Below are 22,507 nucleotides of genomic sequence, written 5' to 3'. Positions count from 1 at the left end.
CCACAACAATTCACTGAATCAATGTTTCTCATGCTTAGCTGCAGGATTTTTGTTAATACATTTGGTCTGTTATTTCTGGCAGGTGGAGAGAAAGAGACACATTGGAAACGACATTGTTACCATTGTATTCCAGGAAGGGGATGACGCATCGTCGTCCTTCAAACCGTCTATGATCCGATCGCACTTCACCCGTATCCTTCCCGTGAACGTTAACATGAGCCGTGTCCAGATGGAGATATGAAACACATGTCACATGTTACCCTGTCCATGATTGGATTGCTTTTTTTGTGTGTCCCGTTTACATAATCTTGTGTTTCCTTTACTCCACTTCCAGATATTTTTGCTTTAGTTAGGTATAATAGCCAGAATGACAGTTACAGGTGAGTTCTGTGCTTTATGGTCTTTAATGCAGATTGCTTTTGACTTTAACTTATTTTTTAAAATCTCGCCTCCTCTTGATTGTTTCTGTGATGTTCGGTTGAGATGTGCTTTAATAAGCGCTGGAAAAAATGGAAAAAAGTATCATCATTGATCATTTCTTTAGTTTAAGGAGTACCTTTAAAAAATGCAAACACAGAAAAATTATATTAATTCATCCCTTAAATGTATCAATATAAACCATATAAACTATGTTACCATTTTTTCCAATTTACTTTTCTTTGGTGAATGATGGGGAGTCCCACTTTTGCCCTCGATTATGTGCCCCCCCTCTTTTACAGAAGACAGAAGCTGTTTGATCTAAAGATATTAAGTAATTATGACCCGTTAATCATCCTTGTGGACATTGGTATTATCTCCTATTGAGATTGTTCTATCCCCAAGCCTTAATTTATATCCATTTTAAGTGTAGGAAACATTTTGACATATGTGCTCTTTTTCACAGGTTGAAGATATTCTCAGAGGAGAGCGTTCCACTGTTTGGACCCCCTCTCCCGTCTCCGCCTGTGTTTACTGATCACCAAGAATTCAGGGACTTTTTATTAGTCAAATGTAAGAAAGCGAACTAGAAATGTACTTTGAATGCACACGAAACGTTTGCACCTTCCCGTTTTGTTTATGATCGAGTGTTGCTTTCACTCCTGCAGTAATCAATGGAGAGAAAGCCACACTGGAGACACCAACGTTTGCCCAGAAGCGTCAGCGGACCCTCGACATGTTGATCCGCTCGCTCTACCAAGACCTCATGCCAGACCTGCACAAGGTACAGATGCTTGTGTTTACCATCAACAAGTACCTTTCTTGTCCATTCTTCGCTGTCTGAACTTTTTACCCATCCAAGTTTTGTCCTTCTTGTCACTTTGGTGACTTCAGACACTATCCTCTGCTGAGCTTTGTTCTGCTGTATTCTACTGCAGCCCTCGGTCTCTCTCTGCATACTGCACCACGCCAACTGGATACTACTGCAATGCTGACTTTCTCAGCAGGAGGCTCTCTCTCTCAGACTCCTCACACCACTTTTGTTCTTAAAACTCCTGTTTTCATTCTTTTAACTGTTGCTCTAACCGGCACTTAGTTTTCACTGCTGCTGTTCTCACCTCCTGCCAGGGTCCGCCTCTAAGACCCCTCTCTGCTTTCTTTTTTCCCCTCTGTGTGTGTATGTTTGTCTGTGTTTGTGCGTGTGTGAACATTTTGGGTGTTTTAGGTCCCTTTTTCTCCCCAGAACATGTTAAACCGGCGATCCTTCAGCGACGTGCTGCCCGAGTCTCCGAAGTCGGCACGCAAGAAGGAGGAGGCGCGTCAGGCTGAGTTTGTCAGAATAGGGCAGGTAAAAAAACACACGAACACACACTCACACACAAACACACACACTGCATTAACACACTATCAGAACACTAAAGTGAGGAGGCAGAGACACCCTCATGTTCCCACACACGTGCTGAAAACCAGAGTACACACCCGGTAGAAGGTGGGCACACACAAGCAGCATAAATAGACAAATACAGACACACCTATACACACATGAACATGTAAACACACTCTATTTGTATCTGTGAGCATAATACCAGCATGTTATACTGAGTGAATGTCTGACTGGGAAGAAATATGTATGATAATATATCCTGCTCATACCATAGCAATTCTTTTTAAGGTGTAAATATAACTGTCTCTACGTGCTTTCATTTACCTGTTTTCAATGTTGGTATTCTTGTTTTGTGCAACTTAAATTTTAAAGTTCTCAGTTGGAGATGGTCTATTGCGATTCCATTTCAGGCACTGCTTCTTTGCATTTGACCTTCATTCACTTTGGTCTGTTATCATACATTTTATGTTTTTATATCTCATGTGTGTTTGATGCTCTTCATACAGTAACTTTAGAGCAATAAGGCCCGTCCAATTTCCTTGGGAATTAATGTAGTTTTATGTTATCTTATCCCTCTTGGTCGAATAGAGTGAGCGTCTTATCAACATGGGACAGTGTTGCAGTGGTTAGCGCTGTTGCCACACAGCGAGAAGGTTCCTTGTTTCGAACCCCCGTCGGAGAGGGCCTTGATGTGTGCGATGCAAGAGTTTGCGTGCTCTTCCATTGTGCATGCGTGGGTTCTCTCAGGGTACTCTGGCTCATCCCACAGTCCAAAGACATGCTTGTTAGGTTAATTGGTGACTGCCTGGAGATGCAAATGTGTGGCTGGTTGTCTGTCACTGTATGTCAGCCCTGTGATTGACTGGCGACCAGTCCCGGGTGTACACCACCTACTGCCTAATGACAGCTGGTATTGGCTTCAGCCCTGTGACCCCGAACGGGAAAACAATATGGATAGTGGATAGGCAGATTTAGGTTTTTTTTTAGTTTCTTTCAGTCTCTGCAAAGCAACTCAACACTTTCCAAGGGAATACTTTACAAAAAAAGGAAGACACTCCCTTATTCTTGTATGAATCACTTACTGTTCAAGACTTCTAATGATTCCCAGTGTATTTTTAGAGAGAACATGGACATGTTACTTCCATCAGACTGGTATTAGGAAGGATCACCTGATGATCCACCAGATGGAATAATTACAGCAAGCAAAAACCTGATCCGACGCTCACATGAACAGATGGCTGTTGTTAGAAGACAGACTCTGCAGGCACAGAGATTTGTGATGGATTTGATTCTTGGACAGAGTAGTGTCTGCAGGTTTTAATATCAGGCTGCATATTGAACCCAGCTGTCAGGTGCAGCATCCTGTTACAGCCCTGAGGCAGAGAGAGGGACTGGCTAACCACTCACTGCTGCTCATTAAGCTGGTTGCTCTGTGCGCATGGTTATGAATGAAGGTGACTCAGATGAATGTGTCGATGATTCCACGTCTCTCTGCTTACATTGTGCTCTTGCTTCATTTACATTTAAGAAATTAACAAGGAGCTAAATAATAAATCATAAAAAGTGGTTTGTGTGGCTTTAATGTAGTGAAAAAAAATCTTAAAGCTCACATATTATCCTCCTTTAAATACGTTTAAATAAGTCTCAGAGCTTCCCTATAACATGTCTGTGAGGTTTCTTGCTCAGAATCCACTCTTGATCCTGTATTTCATCATGCCTATTAACCCCTCAGCCCTGCTCAGAACAGGCTGTTTCTGTGTTTGTGGCTTTAAATGCAAATTAGCTGTATTTGACCACGCCCCTCTCTGGAAGGGGATGTGGCTTGGGCTGTCTTGCACCATCCCCTATCGTTATCAGTGGAAAGATGGGCTCAGAAGGAGCACCTATAGCTGTGGGAGTGTCACACACCTGGGGGAGGGGTTACTGCCCTTTGTGATGTCATAAAGGGAACATCTCTAAATGGCCTGTTTGTGCACACATTTTCTGAAAAGTGGCCCGGGCAAAAGCCGACGGGAATGTCCTTTTCTCATAAGCGGGGGGATTGTAGACATGCTAGGGACACATAAAATCAAGTGTAACTTTAACCTTTAACATTATCTGTTAATCTGTTAAGGTTGTATGTGTGGAAAAAAAAAAGATGAAATACAGCTACACACTTTCATTGTTTTAGAAAATACTTTACTGGCTTTTACGGAGAAATGACTTCATGTGGTCTATTGGTCCCTGCTTAAATAACAAAGTACATTCTGTTGTTTATTTATGAGGCCGTGATATGGTTGTGATCACATTTTTCTGTTGAGAACACTTAAGACTTGAGCTGTAATCAGGCACATTATTCACAGTGAGACACAATGCTTTTTGTTATGTTTTTGAGCAGTGTATAATCTAACCGCCAGCGCTAGTATATATTTTTTATTTTGACATAATAATAAGCCATATACAGAAGCTGTTGTTGTAGAAAGCTATCCTTTCTCATCTGTGAGGAGGATCTGTGACTCTGTAAGAGCTGTAATTCCTGACAGACAGCAGAGTGAACGTCTACCAGGAGGGTCAGGGTGGAATAATGATATAAGAACCGGTCAGTGAGTCCACGCTCAAGTATTAATGTGCTGATGTAATGATCATTACACCTCTGCTCTTGGTGCTGATGTAACTATCATTTTTCCGGGAACAAGGTCTGGAAACACAAAAGAGATAAGTGTGTAAAGAATTGTCCGTGATGCTGAACCAGGGCGACGTCTGGCATTGTTAACATAATTAGTGTGTTTGGGGTTGCTTTTGAAAAATTCATTGTTTCTTGGAAAAATATGCTCTCAGTTATCATGTGATGTTCCAGACAATATTCTGGAGTGAAGCACAGCTGCTGTTGATTTAGTGCGCCCTGAATCAATGAATTGAACTTTTTCCTAATTGTAATTTTCCCCATAGTACATATCCAAATCTAAAATGTTTCTATTTTATAATAATGCTCACACAGATGTGTGAAATGTGCTTTTCATAAACTCGACCACATCTTTAAGGGAAATAATGTACTTTCAATTACAATTATTTACATATTTAGGTTGTAGTTCTTTTGGTATTCAACTATATTTTAAAAACTACAACAATTAGCTCAAAAACACTTAAAATTAATTGGAAACCATTCAATTGATTTGAAAAATATATAAACTTGTGAGACTTATCCCTTTAAATATTTTGTTTAAATAATCTTATACCATGGTCTGCGTGAATACTAGATTCTGATTGGCTGAAGGGTGTCACATGGGTGTAGATTAACTTTTGATATATACCAAAGAAAGTAGTTCCAGTTAAACAGTTTGTTCACTGTTTCAAATGAATGTGCTGCAGACGCTAGGCTTATGTTATTATATGTTTTTGTTTATGTGGGCTTATTTTGGTTTTAGCTTTTGTAAATAGATTTGGGGTATTTGTGCCTCGTTCTCCCTCTTTGGAGCGGAGCCGCTTCTTATTGGCTGGGTAATTTACTGTGGTTAATGACACCTGGGGGAGACTGGTGAGAGTGGGGAGCGGAACAGTTTTTTGACTGCAAGCGGCAGCTGAGATTAAATGACAGCGACCTGATTTGTTTATTTTACTTTGTCGAGTTTAATTTCTGATGATTTTTTTTTTGTAAATAAATGTGTAAGTTGTCTTTGGATCTGCGGCTGCTTTTTGGTTTTGATAGCGTGTAAAAGCCACTCAGCAGTGGCTTTACCTGGAAGTTTAGTTTGAAGCCATAACGGTAACCTACAGGTGTTTTTCGGGGGACTTTTTGAAGAGGGAACTGTCTGGTAGGGAGTTCCCTGACAGAGTACACATCACGGGGACTTTTTTCTGTCTGCATTCTCACCACCATGGTTGTTATGACTCGGCACGAGAGCACGGACCCAAAAGCAAAACTCCGGACACAGAGGCACAATCCAAACAGTCTTTAGTGAGCGACAACAAAAAGACACAATGCCAAAAGAGCATTGGTAGCGAGAAAAACAAAATCCACAAGGTTGAGACTTCCATGAGTAGGCGGGCAGGCACGAGCACAAAACACCAGGCACTGAGGCAGAGAGACACAGAGGTGGAAGTTAGCAACACACTAGTAGTTCACACAGAACGATACTCAGAGATGTCGGCCAAAAACAAGGTAAATACCACAGAGAGCTATAGTATACTCAGGCGGCGAGTGGTGAAAGGACCGGAGTAGATAAACTGTTGCAGATGAGGATGATTGATTGCACCTGGGCTGCCTGGGGAGAAAACCACGCCCACCAGCACTCACACACACACACAACCATGCACACCTGACACACAGGGGAGGAGAAACAGAGGGTAGAGACAAACAGAGGAAAACTAACAACAAACATGAGGAAGGGAGGGGGCTGCTAAGGATGAACCATAACAATGGTACCTACTCTAAACGGGGTTCTAGGAACTGAAACAGTTCTTGGTTCCTGTGGTGCAAAAGCACTAAAAAAGGGGGAGGGTTTCCGACAGTTCCTAGATCTATGAAAAAGTTCCTGTTGTGAAGACACCTTATGACTTCACAACAGGATTTGAGACGGATTGCTTTAAAATCTGTGATCTCTGTTTTTTTTTTTGTTTGTTTTTTTTCACCTCCTAGAGGCCACAATCTGCCTGCAAACCAAGCTGTTGTGTTCTTTTTTCAGTCTACACTGAAAATAAGTATGTAGTAATTATTTACATCTGCGCACTGCGAAACAGACAGCCACGAGGGATTATAGATCAACAAAGTTAGCACCTTTTTGAATTAGTTCTAACGATTTGGTTTTGCTTCTACAGTGTTTTCTGTCTCTTTTGTTTTCTTAGTTTATCTCTTAGTTCTCAGCCTTGTTCCTCCGTGTGTTTTCTGCCTTATTTGTCTTGTTTCTGTCGCGCTCGGCTCATAAACAAGAAGCCCGAACATCGACACTTTGTGCTCTAAAGCTTGAAAACAAAGGGAGCTAGACGTGTTGATTCACTGATTACCCTGATTTGTAGAGACTAGGCGTTTGTCCTCAACTAAACTGTCTCTGTATATGTTCAACGGCTGTGTGGTGCAGAATATACTCAAAGGTTTCATGTGGATGGATCAGTATATGTATTTGATGTATATTTCCAGAGTGTGCTGCACTGCCCAGTCATTGTGCTGTTTGTTCATATTGATTTAATTATCTCCAGGTTGCCTGTTTATGCAGATATGTAAATAGAACCGCCCGACTGTTCAGCTTGGACTGGAAATTGTCAACCCGATCAGACACTTGCTCCTTAAGCATTCGTGCAAACTTAATTCTGATGCAATTACAAACTTTATTCCATTTTCAAGACACAGTCTTCTTCTTTTTTTTTTTACAGTTGCTAGTTGGCTTGTCTACATCCTTTCTATTCCGACGAGCTGCTGTCACATCTCTCAGCATGAATAAGCATAAAAACAAGGAAGCAGCAGTAACAGTGTAGTTATTTATTAGTGATGGAATACAAGGTGCATAATTCAACGAGCTCACAGCACTGCTTGTGATGCATTTATGTGCACATTTCTCATGCAATAAAACGAATAACTCAATTATTCAGTGCAGGCTCCATGATTCAAACATCTTATCCAGATATTTTTTTTGTAGCGATCACCGGAATTCTTTCTTTTAAGAGACACTCGTGCCTTAGGTGAATTATGTGAGCAACCAAAAGTTTTTCGAGCGATTCTTCACAACAGCACAAGTTAAGAACAGTTAGAGGTACTTTTTGGTCACTTGACAGAAGCTGCTTTCGGACCGCAGGAACTTTTTCATAGTTGGAACCCTCCCTCTTTTTTATTGATTCCGCATCGCAGGAGCTATGAACTATTTTAGTTACTAGAACTCCGTTTAGAGGAACTTAGCTCCTGCTTCAGAGTAGGTACCATGGCGGTGTGAATGCAGACAGAAAAATAAGTTCCCATGATGTGAAGTTCTCAGGGAACTCTATTGGATAGTTCCTCTTGCTGTTTGGTCAGAAAACACCATATGTCAGTATTTTACTCAAGTATAGCATTTTGATTATTTTTTAAAACTCTACTAGAATGTCTTCTTCATTGTTACCTTGCTCCTTTTTACTTAAATAAATGATCAGATCATGTCTCTGGCACTGAAGGCCACAGCATCCAGAAGTGACAGATGTCTCTGCTGTGTTTTAACATCTGTAACCATTTCATCCTCAGGCTCTGAAGCTAAAGACCATTGTGAGAGGAGACGCCCCGACCAGCCTTGTTACCACGGGCCTGTGCAGGAAAGAGGTGAGCGCTCGCTGTCTTCTAGACAATTCACTGCCGAAAATCTGAACCGACATTTTATTTTTCTTTGAGATTAATGAAAATTTTTTAATCCTTTTATTAGATTACTTCCAAAACAAATCAGTGTAGAGCCAAAAATGAATCTATGTTTTAGAGTTTCAGATAAATTGGCGCAATATTCCTTTTTGCAATGACATGACATAAAAACATTTTTCTTAAGGTCATTTATCAGAGAGATTATTTTAAAAAAATTACCAAAATATTCATTGAAAGGACCTATGTCCATGTATAACTATAAAAAATGAACAGTTTCTTAGTTAATCTAAGTCTAATTTAATTTCTGTTATTTATTGTTTTTCATTTTTATTGTTTTATTGTTAAACTCCAAAATTTAGAAGGTATCAAGAATTTTTTTGCAGCTTCTTTCTTTCATTGAAGCAGCAATCTGCCCCACCTGCTGCTGTTTTTACAATACTAAATACAGGCATGTGGATTTATCTTATTTGACTGATCTTGCACAACTTGTACAGCTTTTGAAGATCATGCTTCAGGCTCAATGCAATCTCAAAATGGTTTTGTAGTCTACAAATGTTGTGTTATTGTTTTTTCTTATTAAGTTTTCAACAAAGCAAGTAGACCTGAATTCTCATGTATCTGTGTCTGTATGTGCACTTATTCTGCAGCCATGGGAGTCCCAGTCGTTCTGCAGCACTTTCCCCTACGAGATCGTGTGTGCAGACTCCTGGGGTCAGTCTCTGATGGTTGCCACGGACACAGCGGGGGTCATGCTGTTGGATGGTGAGATCATCCCTAATCTATATATCCCTATGTCCTTCAAAAATAAAAGCCACCCATCCATATCCATTCAATACTGCGCTCAGCTGAATGCCACGACTTACAGCTAGCATGAGGATGATAATGACGGTGTGCATGTTTCAGGGCCGGATCCTGCTCTGCCTAACGCTGGTGAGTGACTCATTTTTTATCCTTGGTTATGACCTATTTTCTTTTTGTTAGTTTTACAGATTATTAAGACAAACATTGCTTGACTTTCTCTATAGTCCTCAGGTTTTTAAGATTTTAAAATCTCAAGTTAGATTTTAAGAGAGAGTAGGTGTTTACACCGAGTAACATCAGGGAGAGACTGCAGAGAAAATAAATACAAATGAAGTTCCTGTTATTTTAAATAAGACAGCATCAGTGTCCTTTCCAGGTCACGTCCACACAATCTGTTGGTAGAGATGCCTAATAAGAGTTTTTTACGAGCCGAAATTAAAATGCCAAAAACATTTCTTTATTAGCCTTGACTGATAATCAACATTTCTTCAGAATAATTTGATGTGTAGAGTGTAGGTTTATGATAGAATTTCTTCTTCTTTGAAACTCTACCAAGAAGAGTATTTTTCCACTCCCACCTGTTGAACATATCTTGTATTATATAACATATATTAGATATTTTTATTTAATGTTTATTTTATTTTAAGCCTCCCTGACAGTAGGAGTTCTGCAGTTCCCTTATTTACTACTTTTACATTCTACTTTATGTTCTTTGTTTTCCGCATCAAAAACACTCCCATGACAAATTCCTTCAAATCTATACCTTGCAACAAACCTGATTCTGTAAACGCTGATGCTCTTTGCTTTGATGTAACAAAAAAAGGGACACACACATAACAGTGGCATTTAACACACCAGGATTTACTTGAAGCATCTTTCTTCTATTTTTCTAAAATATCTACTCAAATGTGTTGTTATGTTTTCACAAAGCCTTTGTAAGGTTGAGATATTTTCTACCCTAATTAGAGTCATTTTGGAAGACAACAATACCAATTACCTGATTGCATCATCAAGTCATTTTCGGATTTGACATATTTTTATTCTGTTCTGTGTTGTTTTTCAGAGACGCAGGCTCTCCCTCCGGTGCAAGCGTTTGACAAAACCATGGTGGTGAAGCAGATGCACGTTCTCGAGCCTCAGGACCTGCTTATCACCAGGGCGGACAAAGGTACACCTCAAGGGGGGAAAAAGGACAATTATGCTTAAAACCCCCTCCCTGGACATCAGAGTGTGCTCCATCCTTTGCCATCCCCTCCTTCATTCATTTTTTTTCTGCTGCAGAACCGAATTTAAAGCACATTTATTCTCTCATTATTCCCATTTTTTTTCTCTTATTTCACCTCTGTCATCTCTCTCTGCGCCGTTGAGTACGTACTTACCCTTTCCACCTCCATCGGCCGAGTGAACACATCGATCTCTGGCTGTGATCTAAGGAAGCTGACCTATAGAGAACCAATCCCCGCCAGGCTCTGCGTGTGTGTGTGATTGTGTGTGTCTGTACAGAACAGTGTGTGTCTGTTTATCCTGCAGGTCTGGATTGACTGTGAGCGCTGTAATGGGCAGACACAGATAAAATGAAACACACGGACCTGAAAGCATTTCAAACAAAAACAAATAGACTCTTTGTAAGAACAAACAGCTCTGCAATTCGTCTCGTGTTTGTTTCAACCAAAAGAGCATTTAATTAATTAGCGTGCAGATTATTATAACCCTAACATTTACAAACAGGGTTAACTTGGTTTTGATGGTGATAATGTGATGGCAGAGCAAGCATTTGTCACGACTGTGTGTGGGCTTTGATGAAGCCTCTGAGAAGCCTCGGAGTAATCCTCTCCATTGTCCGAGCGTAGGAGGATGCTTAAAAAAAAGAGCGACGGCAAATTAAGAGTAACCTTCATGCAAAACAGAAGTGCCCTTTTTGTGTTGTGTTTCCCAGGGAAGGACGCCCGGCTCTATGTGTTCAGACTGAGCGCGCTCAAGAGAGGCCTGGAGGAGAAGCAGCTCGTCAGGAGCAAGTGTGACAGCCGCGAGAACAAACTGGAGAAAACTAAAGGTGCCACACAAAAAGAGTTGCGAAACATTTAAATAACTCTGCAAAACAAGCAAGATATCATAAGTGACGCAATTAACTTTAATACATCTTAATTCAAGACGTGAAGGATAGACTACCGATTGAATGTGCCAATATACACATTTAAACAGCGTTTGTCCTTTTTAATTATTTCCATTCTTTTTTCTTGTCAAACGTAATTAAAGCTGTTGATTTTGGCGCCCCCCTGTGGACAGATCAGTGCCTCTTGGGTCTTTGTTGATCTTGTCCTGTACTTGTAAGTCATCATTTTAAAGAACAAATCGTATCCTGCTTTGAATAAAGTTTCTTTGCCATGGCAAATGGAAACAAAGTTGGTGTTGGCAGTCTGTAGTGAACCACTTCTTCTGACGCCTATCTCACCCCATCAGATTCAAACTTAAAAAAAAAAATTATAGAGATATTATTTAACCTTTATTTAACCAGGAAAGAAAACTCGTTGAGATTAAAAATATTTTTTTTCAAGAGTGTCCTCGCCAAGACAGGCAGCAGCACAATTAACAGAGTTTCACACAAACAACGAGCAGCTGAACATTCAAATACAAAAATACATTATTAAACATGAACAGTAACTTCATAGAATCAATCAGTCTCGTTGCTAATTGTCTTGTTTACATTTGAAGCTCATAAAGAGACGTCAATATTAATTTGGTGTCTGTTTCATAACCCCCCTAAAAACTCTTTGCAGGCGCTTTAAGTGTTAAATGAAGGTATTTGTATCATTGCTGTCTAAGTACAAATCAAGTGGATATCTTTTAGAGTTACCGTCTTTTAGTATTAAAATGTCTCTAAAAAACAATAGACTTTTAAAATAAGTGTATCCAACACAGCACTGTATTTGTTTTTTTTACTGTCAGATTCTGTCATTTATAATGTGAGTGTTTCAATCTGCCTGCTACCTTTGGTCTTCTGAAGAAGATAATGACTTGTGAAAAAATACAACTGACCTCAGTTTTGCTCTTCAGCACCACTTGTGGTAATAAAAGGTAATCTTGGTTACAGGATACTGATCTTTTCTTTGTTCGCTCAGTCAGGATAACTGTTAACTAGCGATAAGAACTCAGTGAACTGCTTCAAACACAAGTGAGCTAGAGAGCGAGTCTGTTACACGGCGCCAAAAAAAATCCGAAGAGACGGAAAACATGTCACTGCAAAATATAAGGGCATTTATCCCAGTGTGATAAGTTTATTGTTTTTCTTATTTTGATAATAAGAGAAACTTAATAGACATTTATTTGAATGAAAATCCTTTTGAAATTTGATTTGAAACTAATTGAAGACAATGAAAAATTTGATGCTATTGTTGTTTTTGTTTTGTTTTGTTTGAAAGCAAATCCATCTATTTATTTATTAATTGGGAAATTGGTCCGACATCAAGCAATCCACAATTGGATCTTGTTTCTTGTCAGCTTTGGCAGAGAGATTAATTGAAAATGTTGTGACAAATTAAATCAGTAACCTTGTAAACACATTTTTCAGTGTGAGGCAATTACTTCTTGACAGGATTTTTGTATATTAGTAAAAAGATATGGATATTTAATCAGCCCAGTACAGGATGTTGTGACCTTTAAAAAAAAGTCCTCTGAGGAGTGCAAAAACATAACCTTTGACCTGCTGCTGCTGTGAAGTCATCTGTCTGAATCATTGATCTGTTGGATCACTCACCCATCCTCCTGCTTCTCCCAAACCCTCTTTGTCGCAGGCTGTCATTTGTACTCTATCAACACCCACCACGGCTCCGTGCTGAGGATAGTAGCAGCTATCAGGAACAAACTCCTCCTCATCACCAGGAAACATCCACGTTTTGAAGGCTTCAGCGCCATCGCAGCGGGAGCAGACTCACCGGTGGAGGAGTTTCAGTACATACGGGTACGACAATATCTATATTAGGAAAAACTTAACGTGCAGAAAAAATCAAACTCCTGACAAATGAGAATCAGGAAAGTAAACTTCTGAGTTTATTTTTGGTTTTGAAAAAAGAAGAAGACGTTGTATTTGTCCGTTTTCTCTTTACACATAATATATTCTAAAGCTGGGTTTTTGTATTTATGCGAGACGTTGTGTTGTGAGCCGCAGGGGGAGAGAAGGTGAAACAACAAGTACATGCAGCTGTTCTTAAAATACAAATAAGTTAGTTCATGTTTTTGGAATTGGATTTGACCAGAAACAAATGAAAGTCAGAAGAAGTTGCTCAGAGCTCATGGAGGCAATTTTGTTGTTTTTACTACGTAATTGCCCCAATTTGTCTCCATGACAGCAACAACTTTCCTTGTCGTGATATCATTGTATGACGTCTTGAGACACATAAATGATCATCATATCTGTAGACTCAGTTTGAAATAGCTTTTTTCCAATGATATCTTTATTTTCTTATGTCCATAACAAACACATGTCCAATAAATCAGCTTGATGTGTCCGTACAGAAGGAATCCAATGATTTTTAATTCATGACTGTGCTTCACAAAGAGGAATGCTAATTCTGCACACTTTTAAGCTTTCAAAATGTAAACAAATATACTCAACAAGTTCCCAAGTTGAATCTAACTTTAAGCACAGTTATGTACCTAATGGAAGTATGAAAATAAAAATGTACAAGACATAAAGAGAAAAAAGGTTGTATTTATTTTTAAAGCAATTAAAGTAAACTTTGTGTGAAAGCACTGAGGTTCATCTTTTGCCATCGCTCCATCAGGAGATCTGTCTGTGTGACCCGCCGGTGGTGATGGCGTTGGTGGACGGGCCGACGGGGGAAAACGACAACATGATCTGTGTGGCCTACAAACATCAGTTTGACCTGATCAATGAGAGCACAGGAGATGCCTACAGGCTACATCATGTAGACGCCAACAGGGTGAGGCAACACCTGCAAATACACACACACACACATATTACCAAGCTGCTTGGGTGAATCGACTTGTTTGTCATTCACAAACCACAGCTGAAGAGGAGAAACGAAGAGGCTAGAGGATGAAGAGCTGCTCTATTTAAACTCTTTTTTTATAGTTATTTTTCCCATTTCTCTTTTGAAAAAGTAACCGAAAAGATGACAAACTGTAACAATGTGTTTTTCATAATCTCTGGATTTTCACCCAATACCTTGGCATCCGTTTTTTGCAAAGTTCCTCTTCCTTGACCTTTGGCTCATGTTTAAAATATTTCCTTTAAAATGACTCTTCTCTACTTTCAGGTAAATTATGTAGCAGCCATTGATGTGTACGAAGACGGGGAGGCGGGCCTGCTCTTGTGTTATAACTGTGAGTCTCCCTTTGACACAGGTTCCTGTCCCTGCTGTCAAATCTAAGCATTTCTCTTACATAGCTCCTTTCTGTAGTACACAATAATAGTACAGAATGCTCCAAGATTTAAGAATACATAACCCTAACCCTTTACTGTCTGGATACTTGAAGTTTCTAAATTACAACAAAACACAGCTATTAGCCCTTGTTTGAAACATAAACAGCAGAAAATGAATAATTTACTTTGAACCAGTTTTCTTGTCTTTCTCCAGATGTTTGTTACTATAAGAAAGTTTGTCCGTTTAACGGCTCCACACCGATGATCCAGTCCAACACCTCCGACTTCCACTTCAGCTGGAACCAGATGCCTAATGCTATCGGTATGTTACCACGGAAACAACACTTGGGCTCCACCCAGACTCTTCCTGCAGGCCTGGCCCAGAGCTAGCTGTCACCATGGAAACGGCATGTGTGGTCACAAGCATCCAATAGGCTTATGTGATTATTTTGTGTGTTTGTGTGTGTTTGTGCACATGTGTCTGTGCTGGTGAATGTTTTTTATTAATGCAGAAAATTATGAAAAGGGAACACAATTGGTACTAAACCTGTCACCCTGACCCCGTTGATAACATGTTGCGGCTCCATGCTCCTTTGTCTCAACACATAATGAGACACACAAACTCATACATTTTTACAAAGGCAATAACAAAAGGTGTGAAAAATATTGGAGAGCCTCTGCTACGCTCAACAGTATGTTTATATTAACAACAAGCCTGGTTAAAACCCCACAAAGGGTTATCACCCAACGCTGAATGGGAGTTCTGTGTGTATCATTTTAGCATTATTTAGTTCCTTGTTTTTGTCTTTCATCAGCTGGTAAATTTAAAGTTTTTAATTCACTCTCGCTATTCTTATCAACCTAATTTCCAGCTAAAACATCCGACTGTTTTCTGTGTTAAAAATAAAGCTAGCTCAGTTAAGCCCCAAACAACAGACATGCAACATTAGCAGTTAGCTGATTGACTAAGTTTAGCATTAGCAGCTTAAATGCCAGATGTTTCCCTCAGGAAACAACAAAACAAATCTTTTTAAAATTTATACATTTTTGTAAAATGTGCACGTTTGTCTGATTTTTCTGCTTCTTTACCATCAATTTGTTCTGTCTTTGCAGTTTGTGCATTCCCTTACATATTGGCCTTCACAACCGACTCCATTGAGATCCGGCTGGTGGTCAACGGCAACCTCGTGTACACAGCTGTAGTCCCAGAGCTACAGTTAGCAGCTTCACGGGTCAGTATTTAGCGAAGAAATTGTTCATCTATGCACCTAAAACACACACGATTCACTGAAGTAAGAGCCTTTAAAGCTGTGTGTATTTTTAATGTTAGTAGGCCAGACTGTGTGTTGTAAAAGTTGCTGTCTCAGCTCTCTTGTTTCAATCAATCTTTATCACTCTACTGGGAAATATGGCCAGCAATCTGCATGGCTTCAAAGCAATAATACATTCATTATTCATACACTCAGATGATATAAGAGAGACCACAGAACACCTGATAGAACACATACCTTTTCCCCCTTTTTCTTTCTTTTGTCATTTTTTTACCTTCTTACTCCAACCTTTCTGTCAAGTTATTTCCTTCAACATTTCTTGGAATCATGAAATATTCTTTGTGTCGCTTTACTGATATCAATCTCTTCTGTAATTCCTTCTTTTTCTCCACACACAGTCGGATATCTATTTTCTCTCGTCTGCTCCGGTGAGCTCAGCATCCAACTGCAGTTCGAGAGACACCAGTTCCCATAGTTCCCCACAGACGCCCACCGGCTACGAGATGCCTGTATTCCCATCGCCGCTTGGTGACGGTAAGCCCACCACATTGGAAGCACAAGAGGATGTTGATATAAGTGCTTTGCAAGTAAAGATTTCCAAATGTCAGCGTTGCCTGCAGATCTGTTTGACTTTGGGTGCTGCTGTGTTAGCGCCAGAGCAATTTACATGAACTACTGTGGTCTCAGCTGAAAGATTCATTGAAGGTGCAGCCTTTACCCTCAAGAGTTCCCTCTTTTTTCAGTGGTAATTATGTGTAGTTTTCAAGGGCACCTCCTACTGACATCATTTAGCCTTTATGGAAATGCCTTCTTTTTCCCTGCTGCCTAATGTGACACTGGAAATGATCTACATGTTCAGGAAGTTTTCTGTCAATAGTTCCCCTTTCTTGCTTTCTTTCTTTATTTCTTTCTTTCTTTCTTTCTTTCTTTCTTTCTTTCTTTCTTTCTTTTATAATGCTATAAATATGGCCTAAGTATTAAGCCCTTAACCTTCCAATGTTGTTAAATTTACATACCACAAAAGACGACCGTTTCCAACGCTTTATATTGATCTCTCACCAGCCAGCTCAATTCTTCCATTTATTTTAGCACAATAACTTGCAAGTTATTTTGAGCCTTAAACTTGGTTTCAGACCATCAGTATTTAAAAGTACATGTTTATAGCATATTCTACACTGTTGAGACTAAACAGCTGGCTTAGATAGCTCATAATTAAAAAAAGGGAATGTCTTACACTTTTAATGTCACTGCTACCTTTGTCCCTGAGAGCCCGAGTCATTTTAAAAGTTTTACCTGATGGTGTGTTCAAGGACCCTGGCAAGCGGTGCTTGATAAGTAAAATTGTCAGAACAAAAGGCATGAACGAGGCCAAATCAATTATATTATTAATTCAAAACATTTGAAGAAAATAGCAATTATTTTTAATGTCAGGTATTTTTAAATACAAAATATACCTTCCTAACTACTTTACTATATCTATATAAGTATGGTTTGGTTTCTTGAACTCATCCAGCAACTTAAAGTAAAACAGCCGGGCTCTTTAGTTTTTAGCAGCTTCTCTGTTGGATAGATTTTATGGTCTTTTCATGATGTTTGTTGACAACAAGAACTGTCTTTTCTGATTTTGCTTTTGAATAGCTTACAGTCCCATTATGGTGCATCTTTGAAGACATCTACTATGATCAATTAAGTATGTGGTTGCAAAATAGCCAGATATTTAATCGAAGAAGATGAATGATATGAAAAAATACTTGGCTGTTAAATTAATGTAATTTGTGGGCAAGACAGAGCTACAACTTTCCATATAAAAATATGATTTTTAAAACTCTTACAAGCCACCAATTACCCAAAATAGCAGAGTATTCACCCACTTAGTCAACCCACCACCATTCAAGGGACATAGTAAGTGCCTGCGGAAGAAAAAGAAGGCTTTCATGATTGAGGATCAATACGAGTCCCTCCCTCCAACCACCAGCCCACTTTCACTCCCTACTCCATCTTTTATTGAGTTTTTGACCAGTTGGAGTCTCCCCTCCCCCACCAGCTGACCTCTTTTAGATTGTTACAACTGTCTGTAAATGGGGCATATTTGTGATGCACTGCTGTCGTTAATGGCATACAGGTTTATCATTCAGCTTATGGATCACGGCAATGTCACCTTGTCGTTTGTCATTAGACTCTCTAGCCCTTAAAAGTGACACAAAGTTATCCTCAGATGCATTTGTGTGATTCTTACTGCTGCAGTGAAGGACAAGGCCTCAGAAAACAATTATTATAATGTGCAGTGGCTGCTGCTGCTCCATTGAGGCAGATTTTCTCTGTTTTCCTGAGGGGAGCAGGTATTTACAGGTCCCATTAAGGCTAACAAGGAGGACGGTTTGTCTGTCGCTGCTGCAATTAGCAGAGGACGGGCTTTGTGCTTTTAGGCTGATTCTGGTAATCTTTTCTCTCAAAGGGATTGTAATTTTCTTTCTTGTTTTAGCTGGTTATGCATATAATTCTGCATAATTCACCATAGAGTCACACAGGGGATGTCTTCATCTGGAATCATGATCAGGGTGGGAAGCTCAATCTGTTCAAATATCGTTGTGTTTTGGCTTAAGACTGAAAGTTTTCAAAATCTGGGGAGTCTGACAACAGTTATCATTTCACCATTTCCTGATTACTCAGTATTTGGAAACATCCCTGATCATGAAAATTTGGATAGACCTCAAGAAATATTTTAAATTTAAACAACACATTTGAAAATCCATTAGACAACAGCTAATGTAGAAACTCACACACTTCCAAGCTAATATTACATTATCTAGGAAATTGTTGATTTGGATACTGCTTTATGGAAGCAAATGGCTAATCAAATACTGTATGTTGCTTTTACAAAGTCAAGTCTGTTTCCTATTAAATAATATGACACGTTAAGTGTCTGCTACCTCTCACCCAGCAGGATTGCTAGCTAGGAGGTTCCTGAAAGCTAACAGTAGAAGTTAAGTTAATTCTGTCAATATTTCCAGTTGTATCAGAGGCACTTTCAAAAGTTGGTGTTAGCATTAAGCTACCTGAATGCTAAGCTGTTGTCTGACAGCAGCTAATTGGTCTATTGGTTTATTTTATTTACAAAGATAGATCTGTTAATGCCTTTTATAATGTATCTTTGAACTCTTAAATGTAAAGTTAGCATTTAGCTCCCTCTTAGCTGAATTCTAACATTAGCAGTTTGTCTGGCAATAAATTGGTTATTGAAAACTATTTTTATTTTTTTCAATTTAAGTCTTTTAAAGCCTTAGATACTGTATTATATAAGGCCCGAAGTTTATGAATCATTCTTAGCCAGTGACTTATTGGTTATCAAATATGATGTTTTTAAAAAGTTAAGTAAGTCAATGTCACTCCTTACTTAGGCTATCATCACTTTCCTAAGGTCAATCATCATTTAGGCCTAGCTCTCTCTTGCTAATGGTAATTTAAGCTAGTAGGTGGCTGAATGCCAACACTATTGTCTGCTCTAGTAATTTGGTGACTAGGTTGTTTTAACATGAAATATTGAATGATGTCCCTCCTAGTTTTAATTGTGTCTGTTTTTTTACATTCTGGAAGCAGTGAAATTAGAATAATTTGTCATATTTGGTACATTTCTAGGATTTACAGTCTGGAAACCAGCAGTATGGCTTTATATCAGCATTTGAGCATAACAAATTTAAAAAATGGCCACCATGTGAATTGGTGTCAATTGGACACCTACTGTGTTTGTGTGTCTTTGTGTGCGTGTGTAAATGTGTTCCTAGTGTATGTTACCCTGTGTGTTCAGTTTTGTAACCCTCTTCTTCATCCCTGGTTCAGATTCAATACGGATCCCCTATGGTACCAAGCTTTCCCTGTACATGTCTAAGGACGCCGAAGGTACTGCAGGATTCTCCCACAACATGTTTCCTAAGTCCATGAAAACGCTCACAATGCTGCCCCACTAACACGCACATGCTCCCAGAGTGCATCACCCTGTCTGCTCCTCCACAGCGGCATGTTGACTTGAACGTTGGTTGAATGTTAAGTGAACATCATGTCTTCCCCATCCCCCAACTTTCTGTCTTAACTAATTAAAGCATTAGCACGAGGAGAGAGTGAGAGAGAGGGAGAAAGGTGATAAAGTGCAAAAGTGAGGCAGTGGAGATAATGTCGATCAAAGTGGATGGTTTCGAAATTACAAGGAGAGATGGTATGCATGAGTGAGGGACTAAACAGGGAGGGGTTGTGTACATGCAGTAGGTTGGGAGAAGAAGGAGAGAGAAAAAGGGAAATGGGGAAGGAGAAGACACGTCTGCCGCAGCATGATTTACAGATTGCACTGTCGCCATGGAGACTTTTGTCAGCCCTCTCTTCGATCCAAAGTGGTAGTCCAAACAGTGGTGCCACAATCTGAGCAGGGTGAGGGTGGGGGGTATAGCAGCAGTAGGAGGAGGGGGAAGAAAAAGTGGAAGGGGTGCTGACAAAAATCCCATCCTCTTAACTGCCTGTGCGCCCGCTGTATCTGATCCTTGGGGAGGGATTTATCTGATGTAATCTCATCAGTAATGTGAACAAGATGCTGTTACTGATGAGGCTGCTTACTTCCATCCACCTCCATCCATTGGTTTACCTGGGGCATTTTTCTTCAATTAGTGCTCAAAATTTCAGTTTTTACATGGAGTGAAGTGATGGAGTTTTGACCCTTTCCCTGGTCCAGAAACGCATGAGGAATATATTGATCTCCATATCTTTATATTCCAAATAACTGCACGTTTTCTTGCTTTTTTGGGGGGGGTTATTATTTTGTTGCTGTATGACATTGCAGGTAAAGCAAAGAGGATCTTACACAGTGTACCTGTCAAACATCAGCAGTGACCCTCTATTATTCTCCATCGCTCTTCACTCACCTCTCATCCGCTGGCATTTCAGATGAGTCGCTCATCTTTGTGCAGCGCAGCATCCACATTAAGTCGATCTGATCCAATGTTACTATCTGCCAGTCTCAGTGGAGCACAGTGTACCTGATGAACTGCAGCACTGCTCCCTGTTGGCGTCTGTTGGAACTGCAGGCTTGCAAACTGCAGCTTTTTTGTGGGCTTTTCTTTCTTTTTTTTTTTTGTATTTGCCACAAAAAAAAAAAAAACTACTTTAAATTTGTCCCAAACCGATTTTAAGTGTTTATAGTCTCTGCTGAATAATCCATGGTCTGCTATAAATGGCTGCAATTTAATAGTTATGTTACATTACCTCTCAGCAGTAAGGATGATTAACTTTAAGATGACAGGACCATTCATCACTTTAGATTAGCTTCATTTGAATATCAGTTTGACAACCTTCAGAAATGTAAAATTACAGGAGTGTATGATTGAGGGAGAGGCTTTTGTTTTATGTTACTTTGTTTTGTTTTAGACGATAAACTACCAACCTCACATGAAGCAACTTTGTGGAATTTGAAGATACAGTCACAAAGCTTTCGGAAATCCACAGCTAGCCAAAACAGAACGTTTACTGCAAAACTTCTTTGCGTGTATTTAAATAATTACTTTTACTAAGTGAGCGTTAGAGGTCCTGTTTTGTTTCCTTTTGAGATATACTTTACAGATGGTCAGATTCAAGTTAGCTTCTTTTAGTGGTCCTTGTCTTTAGGCTAAGGTAAGCTAACTATGTGCAGGCTAAGGTTTCATATTTAGCACAGCCTACAGACTTGATGGTGTGGGGACATTCCAACCCAGTTCTCCCATCTGCTATAGGACGCAAGACTAATGTAATTTTGGAAATAATTCAAATACATGTACGATGATTAAATGTTAATTGAAAGTCTTGGCATGCTTTATCTGTTTTCGTAACTAATGAGCTATACATCATGCAAAAACACTTAAGTGCTTCAGTTTCATGCTTTCTCATGAGCTGTCACTTTTTGACATTTTATTTTTGCTCCTATCAATCATCATCTTTTTTTCTTGTCTTCTTTTGTTGCCTGCCTCCTTCCTTCTTCCTGACTCTCTCCACCGCTCTCTTGTTTTTCCCCCCCTTCTTTTCTCCCTCTGGGTTCCTTCCTTTCAGGTGAAGCATCATGTAAACACATGTTCAAGATCCCTCTCTGCAACTTGGTGGGCCGCAGCATCGAAAGACCCCTCAAGTCCCCTCTGGTGAACAAGGTGCTGACTACACCGGCCCCAACCATGGTTCCTCCAACTCCCCTCATCTCTGCCTCACACTCGTTGTCACTGTCCCGCATGGAGATCAAGGAGATAGCCAGCCGCACACGGAAGGAGTTGCTCGGTAAAATCAAATGTTTACTTTTTGATAGTGAAAGTCAAAAAATGTTTCAACTAGTTTTACTGTCTGAAATATTTGCTCTTTGGATTTATTGCTATGAATACAATGATATTATTATTTCTGTGCACTTAACAGCTAGCAGCATGTTATTTCAGCTTGGCTAAATTAGACCAGCTTGTTACAAACACTGGAAGAAATAGGGACTAGCTAGCTATGGGTTGTCCAAATGTTTAAATAAAAACACATTCAGAAACCTGTAAAGCTTTCTAATTAACATTTTACATGCTTAAACATTTCTTTGGCGAGAAGAAGTGGAACAAACTAGCAATAAAAAAGTAAATATTGAGTTTACGAGTTGCTCTAATTGGGACATTTTTAACCTTCTGAATGAGTCAGGCTGGCTGTTCTCACTGCAAAGCTAAGCCAATTCTTGTCAAGAGATTTAATAGGTGTCATAAACGTTTTCTGTTACTTCATTCCAAAAAGGCTTGACAGAGGAGCCAAGTGGGAAGCCGGACAGTGGAAGCGTCAAACAGAGGAAGATGAGCAAGAAGAACACCGAGGAAGAGCCCAAAGCACGAGCACTGACCTCGACAAACAGTGACAGGTAATAGTGATGGATAAGAGAAACACTACATGCACATTAAACAGTTGCTAAATGTTCCATAGGCGTGAAATGT

At 39.6% G+C, this 22,507-nt stretch overlaps 1 protein-coding gene across 5 annotated transcripts in view; it reads left to right on the top strand.

Annotated features, from left to right (window-relative positions):
- Nucleotides 1-22,507, top strand: part of garnl3 (GTPase activating Rap/RanGAP domain like 3) — a 72,173-nt gene that overhangs the window by 47,800 nt on the left and 1,866 nt on the right. For 2 of the 5 annotated variants that reach the window (XM_061060594.1, XM_061060596.1), the window contains exons 12-30: nt 83-191; nt 335-380; nt 884-990; nt 1,086-1,201; nt 1,643-1,765; nt 7,986-8,060; nt 8,741-8,855; nt 8,997-9,023; nt 9,958-10,062; nt 10,831-10,947; nt 12,686-12,852; nt 13,676-13,834; nt 14,171-14,237; nt 14,492-14,599; nt 15,391-15,509; nt 15,947-16,082; nt 19,386-19,445; nt 21,612-21,830; nt 22,314-22,434. In XM_061060594.1, the coding sequence (XP_060916577.1) occupies nt 83-191; nt 335-380; nt 884-990; nt 1,086-1,201; nt 1,643-1,765; nt 7,986-8,060; nt 8,741-8,855; nt 8,997-9,023; nt 9,958-10,062; nt 10,831-10,947; nt 12,686-12,852; nt 13,676-13,834; nt 14,171-14,237; nt 14,492-14,599; nt 15,391-15,509; nt 15,947-16,082; nt 19,386-19,445; nt 21,612-21,830; nt 22,314-22,434 (2,096 nt within the window). The remainder of the gene's footprint in view (nt 1-82; nt 192-334; nt 381-883; nt 991-1,085; nt 1,202-1,642; nt 1,766-7,985; nt 8,061-8,740; nt 8,856-8,996; nt 9,024-9,957; nt 10,063-10,830; nt 10,948-12,685; nt 12,853-13,675; nt 13,835-14,170; nt 14,238-14,491; nt 14,600-15,390; nt 15,510-15,946; nt 16,083-19,385; nt 19,446-21,611; nt 21,831-22,313; nt 22,435-22,507) is intronic. The other 3 variants (XM_061060595.1, XM_061060598.1, XM_061060597.1) reach the window with 3 other exon arrangements.

Source organism: Labrus mixtus, chromosome 17 (assembly GCF_963584025.1).
Source record: "Labrus mixtus chromosome 17, fLabMix1.1, whole genome shotgun sequence".
NCBI classification, from domain to species: Eukaryota; Metazoa; Chordata; class Actinopteri; order Labriformes; family Labridae; genus Labrus; species Labrus mixtus.
This window is presented reverse-complemented; position numbering and strand designations above follow the sequence as displayed.